This window comes from Pseudophryne corroboree, chromosome 4 (genome assembly GCF_028390025.1).
Source record: "Pseudophryne corroboree isolate aPseCor3 chromosome 4, aPseCor3.hap2, whole genome shotgun sequence".
Lineage (NCBI taxonomy): Eukaryota > Metazoa > Chordata > Amphibia > Anura > Myobatrachidae > Pseudophryne > Pseudophryne corroboree.
This window is the reverse complement of record NC_086447.1, coordinates 494,033,204-494,051,377: the sequence shown is the minus strand read 5'-3', so window position 1 is coordinate 494,051,377 and position 18,174 is coordinate 494,033,204. Positions and strand designations below refer to the sequence as shown.

Below are 18,174 nucleotides of genomic sequence, written 5' to 3'. Positions count from 1 at the left end.
AGTCAGGAGGAGATTACAGTAGTCCAGTCTGGAGATGACCAGTGAGTGGATAAGAGTCTTAGTAGCATCCTGGGTTAGAAAGGGTCTGATCCTGGAAATATTTTTTAGATTAAAACGCCAGGTTTGTGAGAGGTGCTGAATGTGTGGTTTGAAGGAGAGGGAGGAGTCAAGTATTACTCCAAGACAGCGCACTTGGGGGCTAGATGAGATAGTAGTGCCATCAATAGATAATGAGATTGTAGGAGGTGAGGTTATGCAGGAGGGAGGGAAGATGATCAGCTCGGTCTTAGACATGTTAAGTTTAAGAAAGCGCTGGGACATCCAGGAAGAGGTAGCATAGAGACAGTTGGAGATACGAGTGAGGAGAGCAGGGGAGAGGTCTGGAGAGGAAAGATAGATTTGAGTGTCATCAGCATAGAGATGATATTGGAAACCAAAAGAAATAATGAGCTTACCTAGTAAGGATGTATAGAGAGAGAAGAGGACCAAGGACAGAACCTTGGGGTACCCCTACAGTTTGTGGAAGTGAGGGGGAGGTGTAGTCATGAGAGGAGACAGAGAATGAATGGTCAGAAAGGTAGGAAGACAGCCAAGAGAGGGCAGTGTCACGCAGACCAATGGAGTGAAGGATTTGCAGTAGGAGAGGATGGTCCACAGTGTCAAAAGCAGCAGAGAGATCAAGTAGAATAAGTAGAGAGTAGTGTCCCTTAGATTTAGCAACATGGAAGTCATTGCATACTTTTGTAAGGGCAGTTTCAGTGGAGTGGAGAGGACGGAAGCCAGACTGGAATGGGTCAAGCAGTGAGTGTGAGGAAAGAAAGGAAGTAAGGCGGTTGTAGACAATACGCTCAAGGAGTTTGGAGGCAAAAGGGAGGAGAGAGATGGGTCGGTAGTTGGAGAGTGTTTGTATCAAGGGTAGGTTTTTTAAGAATAGGAGAGATGAGTGCATGCTTGAAGGCAGAGGAGACAGTGCCTGATGAGAGGGAGAGATTGAGAAGGTGGGAAAGATGGGAACAAGCAGAAGGAGAGAGGTAGCGGAGGAGGTGGGAGGGGATAGGGTCAAGTGGGGAGGTGGTGAGGGGACAGGAACGAATGAGGGCCATGACTTCCTCTTTAGATGCATGGGAGAAAGATGTCAGAGTTGGTGGGAGGGTTGGTATGGGATGGGAGAAGGCTGGTTACTGATGGTTACAAATGCTATGCACCTCCTCCTGCATTTCCATTGCTAAGGATTGCATTTGCAAATCTGTTGCGAGCAATTTTGCAAATACGATCCTTAATGAATTAGGCCCTTGATGCGGATCCTCCATTCGTATGATAAATTGAGGTTGTGTTTATGCATTTTTATATGAATCTACATAAAAATGCATAAACACAACCTCAATTATTTATAAGAATGGGGGATATGCATCAAGTCCTAAAATCAGTATACATTAATAGCACTTCTCAATAGTGACAGTAATCCTTCCTAGAAGTGACTACTATCTGATATACCTATATATACTATATGCCTGATGAAGTCTGTGTAGGACAAAACACATTGGTTGAAGGGGCAGGATTCTTCCAGCACTGTGGGAAGTAGCCACTGTCAGGAGCATTTACCCATAATAGGGAAAAGACAAGTGGTGATGTCATTTTCCCCAGTTAGAAGAAAACCACACCCTTATGAATTATTAGTGTAAGCCAATTATCTTAACGAGGTTATATAATAAATGAAAAACTTTTTATATATCTAACAACTGGCTATTTGTGTTTTTTTGGGTGTCTTTTTGGTGTGAGGGTCTACTTGCAGGATCCAAGTTTCCATCAGAGTTCTATAGAGAATTTATGAATTTATGATACGGTCCTTCAGCAAAGAAGCTGTTTTCCTTATTTGGGCTTACATCATCTCTGTATACCATTGAATTGACTTGTTTCACCATTTAAGAACGTACGTCTTTCAGGATCTCTAAGTGGTTTCCTTCAAGCAAATTGTGGACTATTTCAAGTGAGATGGGTATATCATTACCAATTTTAGCGCCTCTTTGTTCTTTCTTTTTCTGTACACACACACACACACACACACACACACACACACACACACACACACACACACACACACACACACACACACACACACGTAAAATATAGACGTGGACGCATTTGTTGGTACCCTTCCATGAAAAAAGAATCCACATTTCACTAAAATAAGTGCAAATAGGAATTGACATCCAGCATTTTTTTGATTCAGCAGATTATTTTAAATAATAACACAAAATAAAACAGAATTAACAAAAATTCTGAGACCTAATCTTTTGTTACACAATCTTTAGAGGCAATCACTGCAATCATGCAATTTCTATAGCTCTCAATGAGACTTCTGTATCTATCAACAGGTAGTTTGGACCACTTTTTCTTAGCAAACTGCTTCAGCTGTGTCAGGTGTAATGGATGCCTTCTCCAGAATGCATGCTTCAGCTTTTTCCATAAATGTTCGATAGGATTCAGATCAGGGCTCATAGAAGGCCACTGCAGAATAGTCCAATCTTCTGTTCTTATCCATTCTTGGGTGCTTTTAGCTGTGTGTTTTGGGTCATTGACACTGGGCAGTATGTCTCACTTCAAAATGCCTAAACAGTCTTGCTATTTCATTGTGCCCTGCACAGATTCAAGGCTGCACGCAGAAAAGCATCCTAAAACATAACTAAGCCTCCTCCATGTTTTACAGTAGGTGTGGTCTTTTATTTACCAACTTATTTTTTTCATCTGTGAACAATGGCCCTCATTCCGAGTTGGTCGGTCGCAAGGCGAATTTAGCAGAGTTGCTCACGCTAAGCCGCCGCCTACTGGGAGTGAATCTTAGCTTCTTAAAATTGCGACCGATGTATTCGCAATATTGCGATTACTAACTACTTAGCAGTTTCAGAGTAGCTCCAGACTTACTCTGCCTGTGCGATCAGTTCAGTGCTTGTCGTTCCTGGTTGACGTCACAAACACACCCAGCGTTCGCCCAGGCACTCCCACCGTTTCTCCGGCCACTCCTGCGTTTTTTCCGGAAACGGTAGCGTTTTCAGCCACACGCCCCTGAAACGCTGTGTTTCCGCCCAGTAACACCCATTTCCTGTCAATCACATTACGATCGCCGGAGCGAAGAAAAAGCTGTGAGTAAAAATACTTTCTTCATAGTAAAGTTACTTGGCGCAGTCGCAGTGCGAACTTTGCGCATGCGTACTAAGCGGATTTTCACTGCGATGCGATGAAAAAGAACGAGCGAACAACTCGGAATGAGGGCCAAAGAGCTGATGTGACTTGCCAGAAATCTCCAGTTTAGACTCATGTTCATAGAACATTCTCCCAGACGCATAATGTCAATATGCATTTTAGAAAATTACAGTCTGGGTTTTTTATGTTATTTTTTCAAAAGTGGAGTCCTCCTGAGTCTTCTTCTACAAAGCACACCGTCTCTCAAAAACCACTGGATGGTGCGATCAGACAATGACATACCTTGACCTCGGTGGTTCAAATTGTAATTGTTTGGAAGTTTACCTTGGCTCTTTTTTTTTTTTTTTAACCATTCTCACTATCCTATTGTTCAATAAGGGTTAATTTTTCTCTTGTGTCTGCATCCAGGGAGGTTGGCTACAGTTGCATGACTTTAAATTTCTTAAAAACATTTGCAACTGTAGATACAGGAACATCAAGCTGCATGGACATGGTCGTATAGCATTTACCTTTAACACAGTTGTCTATAATTTTCCTTCTGATCTCCTCAGACAACTCTCTCCTTTGTTTTCTCTGGTCCATGTTCAGTGTGGGGCACACAGTGAGACCAAACAGCAGAGTGACTACATTTCTCTATTTAAATAGGCTGAATGACTGGTTAGATTATTGAGGACATGTGTGATGCTAATTTAAAAAACAATTACTTTAAAATATCAGAATAATCCAATTATTTATTATGTTTTCTAAGGGGTACCAACAAATCTGTCCAGGCTATTTTAAATTATGGAAAATAAGCAATAATTTACCTGTTTTCACAGGTTCTTTGCTTTATTTTATGACATAGCAAAGGCATGTAGATATACATGAGACAGTAGCCTTTAATTTAACTTTTTAAGAGGAATGAAGAATTATTTTATTGAGCTGTAAGTGTGCCAATAAATGTATTCACCTCTGCGTATGTGTGTGTGTGTGTGTGTGTGTGTGTGTGTGTGTGTATGTGTGTATATTCACACAGTTCAAGAAGCACACCCTGCTTACAGAGTTCAAGAAGCACTGTACAAACAATGTAAAAATATCCAAAGGGTCAAACTGGACTGGCTGCCACAAACAGACTTCGCCATTGGGTGTGAAACAATGTTGTTGGGTTACATTGCTTTGTACTTTTGTAATTGCTATTCCAATAAAGAACAAGACTTCATTCTTTGGCTCTTGAGCTGTTGTGACTCCTTCCCATTGTTTGCATTTGGTTCATTGCTATTATTATTTTTCTGAAAAACTGCAAAACAAATATACTACTAGTCTTTGTATAGGCTTATACCATGTGTTGCAGTCTTCTTTCTTTTATGGCAGGTTCCAAGCACTTTCTACAGAAACACAAACGCTAATGAGCTGTATGTACGGGTATATTCCAATCACATTAATTGGCACCTGTGAAGCCAGACAAGATCTGGGAGTTTGAAGCCTGTACTCCAGCTATTGTTCAATTTGGCCACCTGCTTGTACCAGGAATTCTACATGTTATTTTATTAAGGCACTGGCGACATGATGATATCGCAATGAGCAACTGCTGTCTACTAATAGAAAGCAAACTCCTGACTTAGGGCCTGATTCAGATTTGTGCTTTACAAGGAAGCGGCTGTGCAATACTGCACACATGAAATGCAAATGGTGCAGGAGGCGCCTGTGTGCGCATGTGTTGCTCCAAGTGAACGCACAAAGGTGCTGTTGTAATCAGGTCAGATGGTATAAGAAGTGTGGCAGAATAGTGATGGGTGTTACTGGGTGGTGACTGGGAGGTGAAAAGTTGTGCACTCAAAAATGGTCCGTTCAGTGGGCGTATTATGGGAATGTCTCAGGCGTGTCAATGCAAACAGCTGCGTTTCCAGACGCACAGATGCAGGTATAGGAGGCCATGGTCAGATGGAGAAACACACCGATCATTATTACAGCGTGCATAGACTCTAAAAGTGGGCGTCTCAGTCATTGAACATCAGCTGCATGTATGTACACAATGGAAGAAGTTTGTATGTTATTTCCATAAACCAGCAGACGGGTGTCTGCCAATAGAGGCTGCTGCATGCACTTTTACGTGTAACTCAGAAGCAGGCCCTGAATGTTGCTAGTAACTCTTTATATAAGGCAATTTTTATTTACATTTTTGGCTTAGTGCACATTGAATAGATGATGTATTAAAATAATTTGCATAATGAATAGCTTACATTCATCTTATATTTTTTTCTGAGTTAGACTGATTATGCAGAGCATTGCATAGTAAGTGCTGATAGTGGTTTAGGGTATGATCATACCTCCCAACATTTGCCGGCTGGGAGGAGGGACAAAAGCACATGCTTTTAGGGGGCAGGGCCCGCGATTATGGTACTTCCCGCAAAGCCACGACCCCAATTTTTGCCGCTGTGAGGGCCCCCTGTCTCTCTCTCCTGGTGAATACACGCTGTGCGCATGCTTACAGCGTCTATTCACCGCTGCCTTGCTAAGCAGAGCAGCGAGTTAGGGAGGGTCTTCCAACTGCCCCCCCACCGCGGAACAATGCAACTTAAGGGGTGGGACAGCGGGACAGTCCCCAAAAAATGTGACTGTTCCGCCAAAATCAGCACAGTTGGGAGGTATGCTATGATCTATAACGTTTATAGTATATAAACAGAACCCGGACATTGGGGGTAATTCAGACCTGATCGCTCGCTAGTGTTTTTTTGCAGTTCTGCGTTCGCATAGTCGCTGCCCACCGGGGAGTGTATTTTAGCTGTGCAAGTGTGCGATCGCATGTGCAGCCGAGCGGTACAAAAAGATCTTGTGCAGTTTCTGAGTAGTCCAGGACTTACTCAGCCGCTGCGATCACGTCAGCCTGTCCGGGACCGGAATTGACGTCAGACACCCGTCCTGCAAACGCTTAGACACGCCTGCGTTTTTCCACCCACTCCCTGAAAACGATCAGTTGCCACCCACAAACACCTTCTTCCTGTCCTTCTCCTTGCGATGGGCTGTGCGAATGGATTCTTCGTAAAACCCATCAAACAGCAACGATCTGCTTTGTACCCATGCGACGCGTCTGCGCATTGTGGTGCATACGCAAGTGCAGTTCTGACCTGATCACAGCACTGCAAAAAATGCTAGCGAGCAAACAGGTCTGAATTACCCCTATTGTTCAGTAATAAGTGCCGCAGTTGACACCACTGAGAATACCATTCAAATGTAGCAGGGAAACCTCCTTGCTTTGATACCAAAATATTATATTTTACATTGCAAGTGTTTGTCTAAAGCATGGGTCTTCAACCAGCAGCCCTCCAGCTACTGAGGAACTACACATTCCAGCATGCCCTTCAACATTTTTTATATTAAGGCATGCTAAAACTAAGGCAGGGTATGCTGGGACGTGTAGTTCAACAGCAACTGGAGGGCTGCAGGTTGAAGACCCATGGCCTAAAGGCTCAGACATTCATAGCACAACTGGACATGTATAATACAATAGTCACATAGGGGCTGATCCATTATGAGTGATGTGCCGCTAAACATCGGGAGGAAGGACATTGCTAGCTTTCCTGTGTACCTCTGAGGGCTACGAGGCAAAGCTGGTGATGTTGCTGCCCACAAAGCCCCTCTGCAAGGGCATATAGGGGGCAAGCCAGTAACTGGATTTGCCGCATATTTTCTGGTCAGCTACAATATTACTGGAAATGATTGGGGATATCCAACATCATCGGAAATCAAATATCATAAGTATATAAGTTTTTTCCCAGTAAATCTACTGTACATTGTAGGCTCTGATAACATTTTTGTACACTAAAGTCTGAAAACACTGCATAATCATGTTCAGCCATGGAAACTGAATAAGAAGACAGTTGTTACAATAATAAAAGTTGAACTGATATAAAGCTACAAGAGGTCAAAGCTTTCCTGTTAATAAGTATATAATACTTCTCCTTGGCAGTCATTTCCCTGCTCGTTAGTCCCTGCAGCATGTACACACGTGTGCTTTGAGTTTCACTGAGCGGAAATGAAGGGATCTTGACATGGCAGGCTCACTGGGAAGTGCAAGCAAAACAGCTTAGCATGAACATACAGCTTTGGGATTGTAGCACCAGTCTCAACTATTTGGTAATTGTCATACAAAAGATAAAAAGAATATATGAAAATCTGTTTCTGTAAAACAATGTGAATTATATGACAGATACATCTTCTTTTCTAGCATCCTCGGCTGAGCCTGGCTTTAATGTAGTGTTATCCAGCATCATCTTTTCAGGGTCTCCGTTCGGAACTTTTGTTTTTTCCTGTAAAGTCCTTCCATGTACCCATGGGATGAGACAGAGGATAATTCCACCAATGATAGGGGGGATACCCGCCAGATAAAATGCAACATCGTAAGAGCCAAGACTGTCACGTAATAAACCTGGAGAAGCAGAGAGGATAATTAGGAAGCTAGATACTCCATGCTCCTAGCTCCCTGTCTCTCCCATGTGTGTCACCCTGTCCATCTGATCTTCCCCTTTAAACTATAAGCTCTTAGTCCTCTTCCTGCACGCACACCCTGCACCCATTATTTTTAATACTTACCCTCCGGAGTCCTGCGGCGCAGCAGCAGCACTGCAGAAATCACTGGGAAAATAGCGCCACACCATTTCCTCTGTGTTTTGTGCATGTGCAGTAGGAAAATCACTGGGAAAATGGCTGCTGCGCCATTTTCCCAAAGATCTGAACATGCGCTCTAGGCTCTGGGACAGCATTAGGGTCCCGTAAGGACCCTAGTGCCCAGAGATACAGCGCTGCCGGCTAGAGAGGAGGGGGCCCAGACCGAGCCTGCACACGGGCCATCTCTTCTCTAGAATGCTCCTGCTTGTGGCACCATATAAAGGATGATAATAATACAGACTTACTATTACAGGAAAGTTCAGTAATTGGACCTGATTCAGAGGTGGACACAATGTTGATGTCGGATGCAGTGGACCGATAGTTTGCTCAGTGGTCCGATGGTCCGACTGATGTGTGCCCGATGTTCCCGCTCACGTGTGTGAGCAGGTGGATGTGAGGCGCCAACAGTGGGCATCTCTGTGCACAAGATGGCAGAGTCATTAGCATATTTTCACTAGTCCACTGCAAAGGAAATCGCAGTTGTGCAGGCAACTGTGCCCAGTGCCTACCTCTGAATCAGGACAGTTTCTGTAGTGAATTGTCTGCACATGTTCATGCCATTATGGCATGGTAAAGTGTCCCTGAACTATCTAACACATGCTCCCTGTCTTAACTGAAAGTTCATTTACAAATTAGATGAAGTCCCACCAGGGTACAAGTGCTTGTTTGTACTCAACAGGTCACATTAGTTATGTTTTGAGGACTGGAAAACAAACATAAAATCTCAAAATACGATATGGTATTACTTATGATTTGAAACAAATGGGCACAGTAAAAAATAGCCTATTGAAATTCATATTTACCTGCAACAGGAGGACCAACAGTCATTGGAATGGACATAAATCCAAGCAGAAATCCAATGGCCTGAGATACATTCTCTGGTCCAACAAGCTCAAAAGCAATGGGAGCCATGATGCATATGAAGCAGCCATCAAATAAGCCCATGAAAAGGCAGACAGCAATTAGACCCCCAAAGTTGTGGCATAACGGGATCATCATTGACATCAGTCCAATGAAAAAAAAAGACACTACCTACAGAAAGTAAAATATGAAGGATAATATTATCATACTATAGTACATACATATTATATTACCACACTATGGGCCTAATTCAGACCTGATCATAGATGTGCGAAAAAACGCACATCTACGATCAAAATCTCTGACATGCAGAGGGGAAAGCCCAGTACAGTCCTGACCCCAGTCCTGATCCACCCCCCTCCGCAGACATGCAAAATCATAGCAGCTTTCACACCTTCCAAGTAGCTCGCTGCCTACGGTAAGCAGGCTGCTACCCGCCATGATTAGGGTTGCAGCGGTTGCATGTGACATCAAACAGCCGCCACAGCCTGCCCCGCAAGCGGTCTGGACACACCTGGGTTGTCCGGACCGCGTTCCAAAAATGCAGCCGCAACGCCGCTGACATGCCCTGCGATCGCCTCTGCCTGTCAATCAGGCAGAGGCGATCGCACAAGTGAGATGCCGTGCGCACACAGCACAGGGCTCGGCTGCAGCGACCAGGTCTTAATTAGGCCCAATATTATAAGTCAAACACTTTAGTGGATAGAGTGTTTCCAAGCTATATATATATCACATTTTTTTAATAAACTCATAAAACATATAAACATATATGGATTTCCAGAGTAAAAACTATTAAGAAAGCATATGGGTAAAAGGAATGCAATCGTACCGGTGAAGGTAATGGGAGTCGCAAGTGCAAAACGAAACAGAGTACCCTCGGGAAAATACCCTACTTCTTGGCTCCTATGATTTTATCCCCACTGACCGTCCAAAACGTCCAATAGATGATATAGGCACACCAGGGCAACTACAACGTGTTTCGGGACTCCTAGGTCCCTTTTTCAAGGCAAGTAGCACTAAAACGCGTTTCTCTGCCTTTACAAGTTCTCGGCAGCTTCCTCAGTTAGTCACTAGTGACTGCTGAGAACTTGTAAAGGCGGAGAAACGCGTTTTAGTGACTGAGGAAGCTGCCAAGTACCTGTAAAGGCGGAGAAACGCGTTTTAGTGCTACCAGCGGATCTTTTACACACACCTCAACCTCCTATCTGATGTGGAACTGGATACTGATCTCCTGATATGGCTCATTCAAAAGGAATTAGCTGCCAGAGCCGGGAGCGTACAGAACAGCATTCTCTAAGTAAGTTAGGAAGGATGTGGCAATTTGTTTTAAATATACAGCATGGCCATGTTTTAATCACTGAAGAAGCAGTAAATATGCTATAATTAACTGACTTGCCTGAAGGTGGGTACAAACTGGTAGATATATCTGCCGATCAATTGATCGACAGATATATCTATGGACGGATCGGGCAGTGTGTTGTGCATACACACTGCCTGATCCGTCGGGGACTAACGTCATGAACTGGGTGGGCGTGTACACACGCCCACCCAGTTCAGCTGTCAATCACCGCCGGCCGCCGCAGCATGTGTACGGGCGGTAGGCCGACCGCCCGTACACACACAGCGACGTGCCAATATATCAGTAGATATATTGGCCGTCGGCTGTGCAGCGGGGCCGACGCGATACGTCTGTGAACGACGGAGTTCACAGACGTATCGGCCTTACACACTGGTCGACGGACCCGCGATATATCGGCCGTTCAAGAGAACGCCCATTATATCGGCCAGTGTGTACCCACCTTTACAATTGAGGATTTTAGTGTGCTGCTGCTAACATACTAAGCAAAGGTCTGTTCTAATTAACAGCCTGTGATCGAATAGACTGCTGATTTATTAATTAACAACAACACTGCAGTACTGTGGACAAAGCAAAGTCTTTTCATAGAGAATATGTGGAGATCACTTTTGGAAGTATTGTGGAGATAATAGTATCTTTTTCCACACAGACAAAGCTTAGAATACTTTTATTATTGTACATGACTGTATTGTGAGAAATAACTGGCTCACAGAGACTAAATAGATACATAAAAGCTATTTGTAAAAATAATATCTAAATAAATCAGCATCTGTAAGCCGAAAAAAGCTTGTAGGAACGTCTGCTTGGGAAAGCGTGTAATTTTGTTTTAAAATGTATCCTACTGGTATGATGTTTTAAATTGGACTGGATAATAAAATAAAAATTATTTTATTCATACATATACAGCTTGCCAGCGCTTTCAATTATTGGTCTTTGGTTTTAAAAAAGGGTTGAGTATTCCCTGTTTTTTTTGGAAAGCTGCAGCAACTCTGTTATAAACACTGGGTAGTTAATTGGCACCAGGGAAACTTGCTTATTCTACACAGACAGGGGGAGGGTTAGAGTTAAGCTATGGAAAGCTCAGGGTTGGGCGGCACTAATGAGAGTTTTTAGGGAAAGGCTAAGGGAGGGTTAGGCACTAGAGGGAGGGATAGGCTATAGGAGGGTTAGGTACAAGGAAAAGGGTTAGAGCTAGGCTACTGTAGATGAGGTCTGGGATAGGCACTGGCTAGGAGGGATAGCCTACAGTAGGGGTAATGGTTGAACACTATGGAGAGGGTTAGAGCTATGCTACAGGAGACGAGGTTTGGGTTAGGGACTGGCTGAGAGAGATAGGGATTGGCTATGGGAGGGTTAGGGTTGGACACTAGGCAGAGGGTTAGAGCTAGGCTACGGGAGACGAGGTTTGGGTTAGGCACTGGCTGGGAGGGATAGGGATAGGATACGGGAGGGTTAGGGTTGGACACTAGGGAGAGGGTTAGAGCTAGGCTACGGGAGACGAGGTTTGGGTTAGGCACTGGCTGGGAGGGATAGGGATAGGATACGGGAGAGTTAGGGTTGGACACTAGGGAGAGGGTTAGAGCTAAGCTACGGGAGAAGAGGTTTGGGTTAGGCACTGGCTGGGAGGGATAGGGATAGGATACGGGAGGGTTAGGGTTGGACACTAGGGAGAGGGTTAGAGATAGGCTACGGGAGACGAGGTTTGGGTTAGGGACTGGCTGGGAGGGATAGGCTACGGGAGGGTTAGGGTTGGACACTAGGGATAGGGTTAGAGCTAAGCTACGGGAGAAGAAGTTTGGGTTAGGCACTGGCTGGGAGGGATAGGGATAGGATACGGGAGGGTTAGGGTTGGACACTAGGGAGAGGGTTAGAGCTAAGCTACGGGAGAAGAAGTTTGGGTTAGGCACTGGCTGGGAGGGATAGGGATAGGATACGGGAGGGTTAGGGTTGGACACTAGGGAGAGGGTTAGAGATAGGCTACGGGAGACGAGGTTTGGGTTAGGGACTGGCTGGGAGGGATAGGCTACGGGAGGGTTAGGGTTAGAGCTAAGCTACGGGAGAAGAGGTTTGGGTTAGGCACTGTGGGAGGGTTATGGATAAGCTTTGGCAGGGAAGGTTAGGGTTAGGCACTAGGGGGAGGATTCTGATTAGTGATATACTCACTACTGGAAGTCATTATGACCTGAGACACAACTGGTCCCACATGTTTTTCGACATTCTAATCGTGTCAATATTTAATCAGTGACGACATGATGAATGTGGGCGTGGTCACACACCAACTATTTTAACATTATGACCATGCCAACATGTTGAAGATTGACAAAATATACCACACCCATCACAGGCATCCCCTGTGCAGTATATGTACACATGGGATAGTAAGTGCAATTACGTATATTGGCAATGACAAAGCCAAAGGGGCCAACAGCTCTGTGTTGCAGCTTTTGCTTAAAATAAACTATTAGGCTGGGTGAAATGATGCATAACTGGAAAGGAAACCAAGGGATTTTTCCCACACTTTTTGGTAAGAGGCAAAGAAATAATGAAAAAAGTGACTATCCATAAAATGAACAAACCCTTCTTATGAGATAGATAGATAGATAGATAGATAGATAGATAGATAGATAGATAGATAGACAGTGCTTTATATGCGTCTGTCTCTCTGCACTCCAGCTTGTGGTGGTGACATCTGAGAGAAGTTTTCACTGTGTGATGTGAAGGATGTACTCAGCAGAAAACCTACAGCAAATGTATGCACATATATGGAACAAGAATGTAAAGGGACACATGCTTTTTACACTGCATTGGTCCATATTACACCTAACAGGCTAAAAACTAACAATTTTGAGAAAAAATTACTGATGATTCTGGTCAACATCAAATGGCGACTGTGACTGGAGAAAACCATGTAGACGATAACTACTATTTCACAGTGTCTGCTTCAGTCCTCCTACCTCCCTGGTTGGGTTCCATGAGATTCTGCCATTGGGCTAGAGGACATAACTGACATACATGTGTTGTCTGCCTACCTAGATGTGTGACCAAATTTAACATGTATCCATCTGTTTATAGGCATATTATGGGGTCAGTTCAATTCTGTGCAAGGTCCCATCAAAGCCTCCCAGGATGCTAGAGGTAAGAAACAGTCACTATTTGTGCTCAGTGGCACTTTTTGTGACCCTCAGTGGGACCCTGTGCTGAACTGAATCTGACAATATATGTGTATACTACATAAGGCATGGCTTGGAAAAAAGTAATTATTGCAGGAAAAGAAGTCAATGCATAAGTTATGGATTACAAAAAAATTCTAGAATGTATTAACAATCATAATAGGGAAATGTGTACCCCTCATGGTTTGTGTAAGGTCTAAAGCTATTAGAGCTGATAACCAGCAGCTGCTGCTGTTCGTGGGCTGTAGTGTAGACCACACATTGCATGGGGGTGGGGTGGGGGAATCGGGAAATGCAGGCGTATCACAGGCATTTTCATGGCCGGCCTATGACGTTGCTGTGTTTCCTGCAAAAGGAAACGTAGAGGCGGTGCACCTGCCTATGCGGCCATGCTGTGTAGGCCAGAGGTGTGTGGTAAGGTAAATGGCTCAGGAGACACTGGCTAGTACCAGAGCTAGATGTACACACAATATATGAGCCAAAGGGTTCATGTGGGCATTACACACAGGTGCGGCAGTATATACTGCTGAAAATTTGGTGAGTTTTGATCAGAGATGTGTGGAAAAGATAGGCTCACCTGCCATAGACTTTTTACTCCAGAGTTTTGACTACAAAAATGATTGGAATAATACAAAGAAGATATTTCTAATAAATTCTTTGTATTTTTAATATACTTTATATAGTCAAATCACCATACTGATCCCGGATGTTAGATTGCTCGGTGACTCGCTGCGCTCACCACAATTTCTATTCCCACTCTATGGGCGTTGTGGACGCCCAAGAGTGAGAATAGTCCCTGTTGGTTGGCATGCTATTGAGCGTTCAGGATCCTGGCGTCAGTAATGTGACTGGATGTCACATAACTGCATCCCCTGTGGCATATACATTAGTATGACAGGAAAACTCTGCCTCACCTGCCACCCACTGCAAGTCATCACGGGGCGGCGCCACACATGCTGGACAGCCTTGCGCTGTGCTGGGCGGCCCCCAGCATGTGAGTATATGGTCACATATTTTTCAGCAAGAGCAAACTCTGCGACCAACTCTGAACAGCACCCTTTATCTGCTGGCTGCCTGACCCCGGGAATCAGCAGCACTGTGATTTTCACAGCAACAATTGCACCCGGGACACAGCATTTGGCATTATTTCTTGTTCTAAGCCTGCCCCCAGACTCCTATTGCCTAGTTTCACAGGAGTTTGGGGTGGGCTTAAAGAGGAAAGACAAGCCAATTGCTGCGTCCAAGCTGCAGCGTCAGCTCAGCAAAACATTCAGCGCTGCTGACCCCAGGGGACAGACAGCCAGTACATATTTTACATACAACATCACATGTATGTTTATATGTGTTAACAGTCCCACACTATGGAATATGTGGTCTGTGCTGCAGCCAAAGGGCAGCAGCCACCAATGCTGATAACCCATATGAATGAAGTTGGTTTCATTTTTTGAAATCACACCTTTGTTTGACCAAGCTGTATAGCTAAGTAGCGTTACCTGCAAGTACACCTTCTTCACACCTGGAATGTAATCTGCAACTCTCCCAAAAATTAACCTTCCAAGTCCAGATGTAATACCAAGGCACAGTAAGAGAACCTCTTGCTTTACATCACCTCCAAGGCGCTCCTTAACATGATTCATCTGTGAAAACATAAACAAATTTAAGAGTAACAAAGTAGTCTTAGTAAATGATATCAATTATTTAATATTATTATGTCACATAGTTTTAAATATGATTTATAAATACCATTCCTTGGTCTGCACTGTTCACATATATTCCAATACTTTCCGGGAATTAAAGTCAGCACGCTTTCTCATTAATAGCCCTTCCACTGAGGCTCATTTATAGATTTTACGCTTAATTGTATATGATCACAGTATATTTATATGGGTTGGGTATGGGTGACTGCCGCTTGGGATCCCGCCAGTCACCATGTCGACGCCGGGATCCCGGGTATTAGAATGCCGACGGGGGGGGGGGGGGGTAATGGCGACCGTGACGAAGCCCCTTACAGCCTCGATACGCTTGCCACGCTGCGGGCTCGGTGGCTCGCTGCGCTCGCCACAGGATTGATCTCCACTCTATAGGTATCGTGGACACACACGAGTGAATAGGGAATAGTCCCTGTTGGTCTGCATGCTGACTGGGATTTCGAAGCGGCGGGATGTAGGCGTCGGTAGTGTGACGGAGGTATCCTGACCACCGGTCACATAACTACATCCCATTCTGTGGAGTATTTTCAAACTTAAAAAAAATCCCCAAAAATGTAAGACAAAGAGTACTAAAAATAGCTTATACCTCTCACCGCACAGTTACTTACGACTACAGATGTGCGCTCATACACTGCTGATGCAGTTGCGCCAAACAGCCCTTCTTGGTGTGCTAGGTCCAGCTTGACTCGGCTTGCACTGAGCGTCTTGTAAGCTAAGTGTCTTTTTCTACTGAATTTGTGTCTAAGGGGTCTATTTACTAAGCCTTGGATGGCGGTAAAGTGGACTTAGATAAAATACCAGCCAATCAGCTCCTAACTGACATTTTTCAAACCCAGCCTGTAACATGGTAGCGAGGAGCTGATTGGCTGGTACTTTATCTCCGTCGACTTTATCTCCATCCAAAGCTTAGTAAATAGACCCTGTCACAACTCGATGTGACAAACGGTTTTATGAGACTGCACTAATTAATTCAATATGTGACACTTATATTGAAAGTGTTACAAGCAAAGTACAAACAGGGTAACATCAATATAGGACACAGTAGTTGTGATGGCAGAAACACACTTGCATGTCTGTGTGTGACTGAGGCTGAATCTGTATACAAAGTGGCATGATGCAGCGGATGCAGCTTTTTTCACTCCAAGTTCGGTTGTGCTTCATATACAGATTCAGACTCCATCGCACACAGATATACAAGTGTTGCATTACAAATTACTCAGTGAAGTCTTGTGAAGGTCTTGTCGCATCACGTTGTGAATAATATGCAAATTTGGGGGAAATAGATGCAAAAAAGATGCTAGACTGGCTCTTTCGCACCAAGTGTCTCCTGTCGCATGGCCTATTGAGGCTAGGGGCTTGATGCACCATCCATCGCTTGTAAAGTGATAAAATGGAGAGTGAAAAGTACCAGCCAATCAGCTCCTAAGTGCCATTTTTTAAAGCCAACCTGTGACATGGCATTAAGGGGTCTATTTACTAAGCCATGGATGGAGATAAATCCGACGGAGATAAAGTCCCAGCTAATCGGCTCCTGTCATTTTTCAAACCCAGCCTGTGACATGGCAGTTAGAAGCCGATTGGCTGGGACTTTATCGCCGTCGGATTTATCTCCATCCAAGGCTTAGTAAACAGACCCCTTAGGACCTGATTGGCTGGGACTTTTTCACTGTCCATTTTATCACTTTACAAGCGATGATGCATCTAGGCCATGTATGTTACGACACATCTGTATAACACAGGAAGTATAGCTATTCAAGGTGTGTTGCTGGAAGATTAGAGATTTTTGACATATGCCACTTTAACACTAGGCCTGGGAAATTGGAAATGCAAGATTTTATGTTTTATGTCTTGAAAAACCTTCTATAGGATTTTTTTTTTCACCATTTATTATTTTCTTGAATACAGCTTCAGGGTCCAGGAATATTGAGACTCCAATCTTATAATTATGTTACATTTCCATGATCAGATTAAAGATTTGGGACAACAAGTACTTGTTACCTAAATTTAGCCAATCAGGGTTTTTCTAGTTAATGAATAAATAACCCAGTGATCTACAGCACATTCCTCATCATGCAATAAGTCCACCTACCACAAACACCTACACCTTTAAGCAAACTGATGGACTCTACACAATATATGGCTTTATAGTTCCAACTTATTATTGTAATTATTATTTAAATGCACCACAAGGGGTCATACATAAGCAGAGACAGTGCAATCAAAACAAGAAAAAAAGTGCAAAAGACTAATGGGCCCTACACACTGGCCGATATTTTGAAAGATATGAACGATCTCGTTCATAAATGAACGAGATCTCGTTCATATCTTTCAGTGTGGAGACTTAAGCGATGAACGATGCGCGTCCCCGCGCTCGTTCATCGCTGGTCTCCTGTCGGCTGTGCATGCAGGCCAATATGGACGATCTCGTCCATATTTGCCTGCACGTCTATGGAGCCGGGTGACGGGGGGAGTGAAGAAGCTTCACTCCCCCCGTCACTGCCCCCCCCCGCCGCCGGGTCGCTCGTCGGCCGTATCGGCCGTCGGGCACCTCGGCCAGTGAGTAGGGCCCATAAGAGGGGTATTCAATTAGCTACAGTAATCTCGGAGCTATTGAGTTCGCCCCCCTGCTATTGAATTCGCCCATTTTTAAGGCATTTTCGCCAATGCCTTTTCCCCCTTTTGTTTTGGTGAAATGGCATTTACGAAAAATACCTTAAAATCAGCTAAAACTTCCCGTGTTTTCACCGGCGCAGGTAAGAAAACACGTGGATTCACAGATCCACATGTTTTTAGCTCCTGCTGAATTTTTTGCCTAGGCATAAAAACAGCCCTATTGAACAGGGCGAATCCCCAATCCTCGTAAAAATAGTGAAAAATAAGATTTTACTCACCGGTAAATCTATTTCTCGTAGTCCGTAGTGGATGCTGGGAACTTCGTAAGGACCATGGGGAATAGACGGCTCCGCAGGAGACTGGGCACATCTAAAGAAAGATTTAGGACTATCTGGTGTGCACTGGCTCCTCCCCCTATGACCCTCCTCCAAGCCTCAGTTAGGACACTGTGCCCGGAAGAACTGACACAATAAGGAAGGATTTTGAATCCCGGGTAAGACTCATACCAGCCACACCAATCACACCATATAACTCGTGATAGGAACCCCGGTTAACAGTATGATAACAAATGGAGCCTCTGAACAGATGGCTCGCCATAACAACCCGATGTTTGTAACAA

General features: G+C 44.2%; 1 protein-coding gene across 1 annotated transcript in view; it reads right to left on the bottom strand.

Annotated features, from left to right (window-relative positions):
• Positions 1 to 2,051: 2,051 nt before the first annotated feature.
• The window catches only part of SLC16A10 (solute carrier family 16 member 10), a 201,986-nt gene continuing 185,863 nt past the window's right edge, over positions 2,052 to 18,174 (bottom strand). Inside the window, exons 4-6 of the mRNA XM_063917141.1 lie at positions 14,727 to 14,870; positions 8,649 to 8,877; positions 2,052 to 7,606 (exon numbers count right to left, since the gene is read on the bottom strand). Of these exons, the coding sequence (XP_063773211.1) occupies positions 7,377 to 7,606; positions 8,649 to 8,877; positions 14,727 to 14,870 (603 nt within the window). The 3' untranslated portion in view covers positions 2,052 to 7,376. The remainder of the gene's footprint in view (positions 7,607 to 8,648; positions 8,878 to 14,726; positions 14,871 to 18,174) is intronic.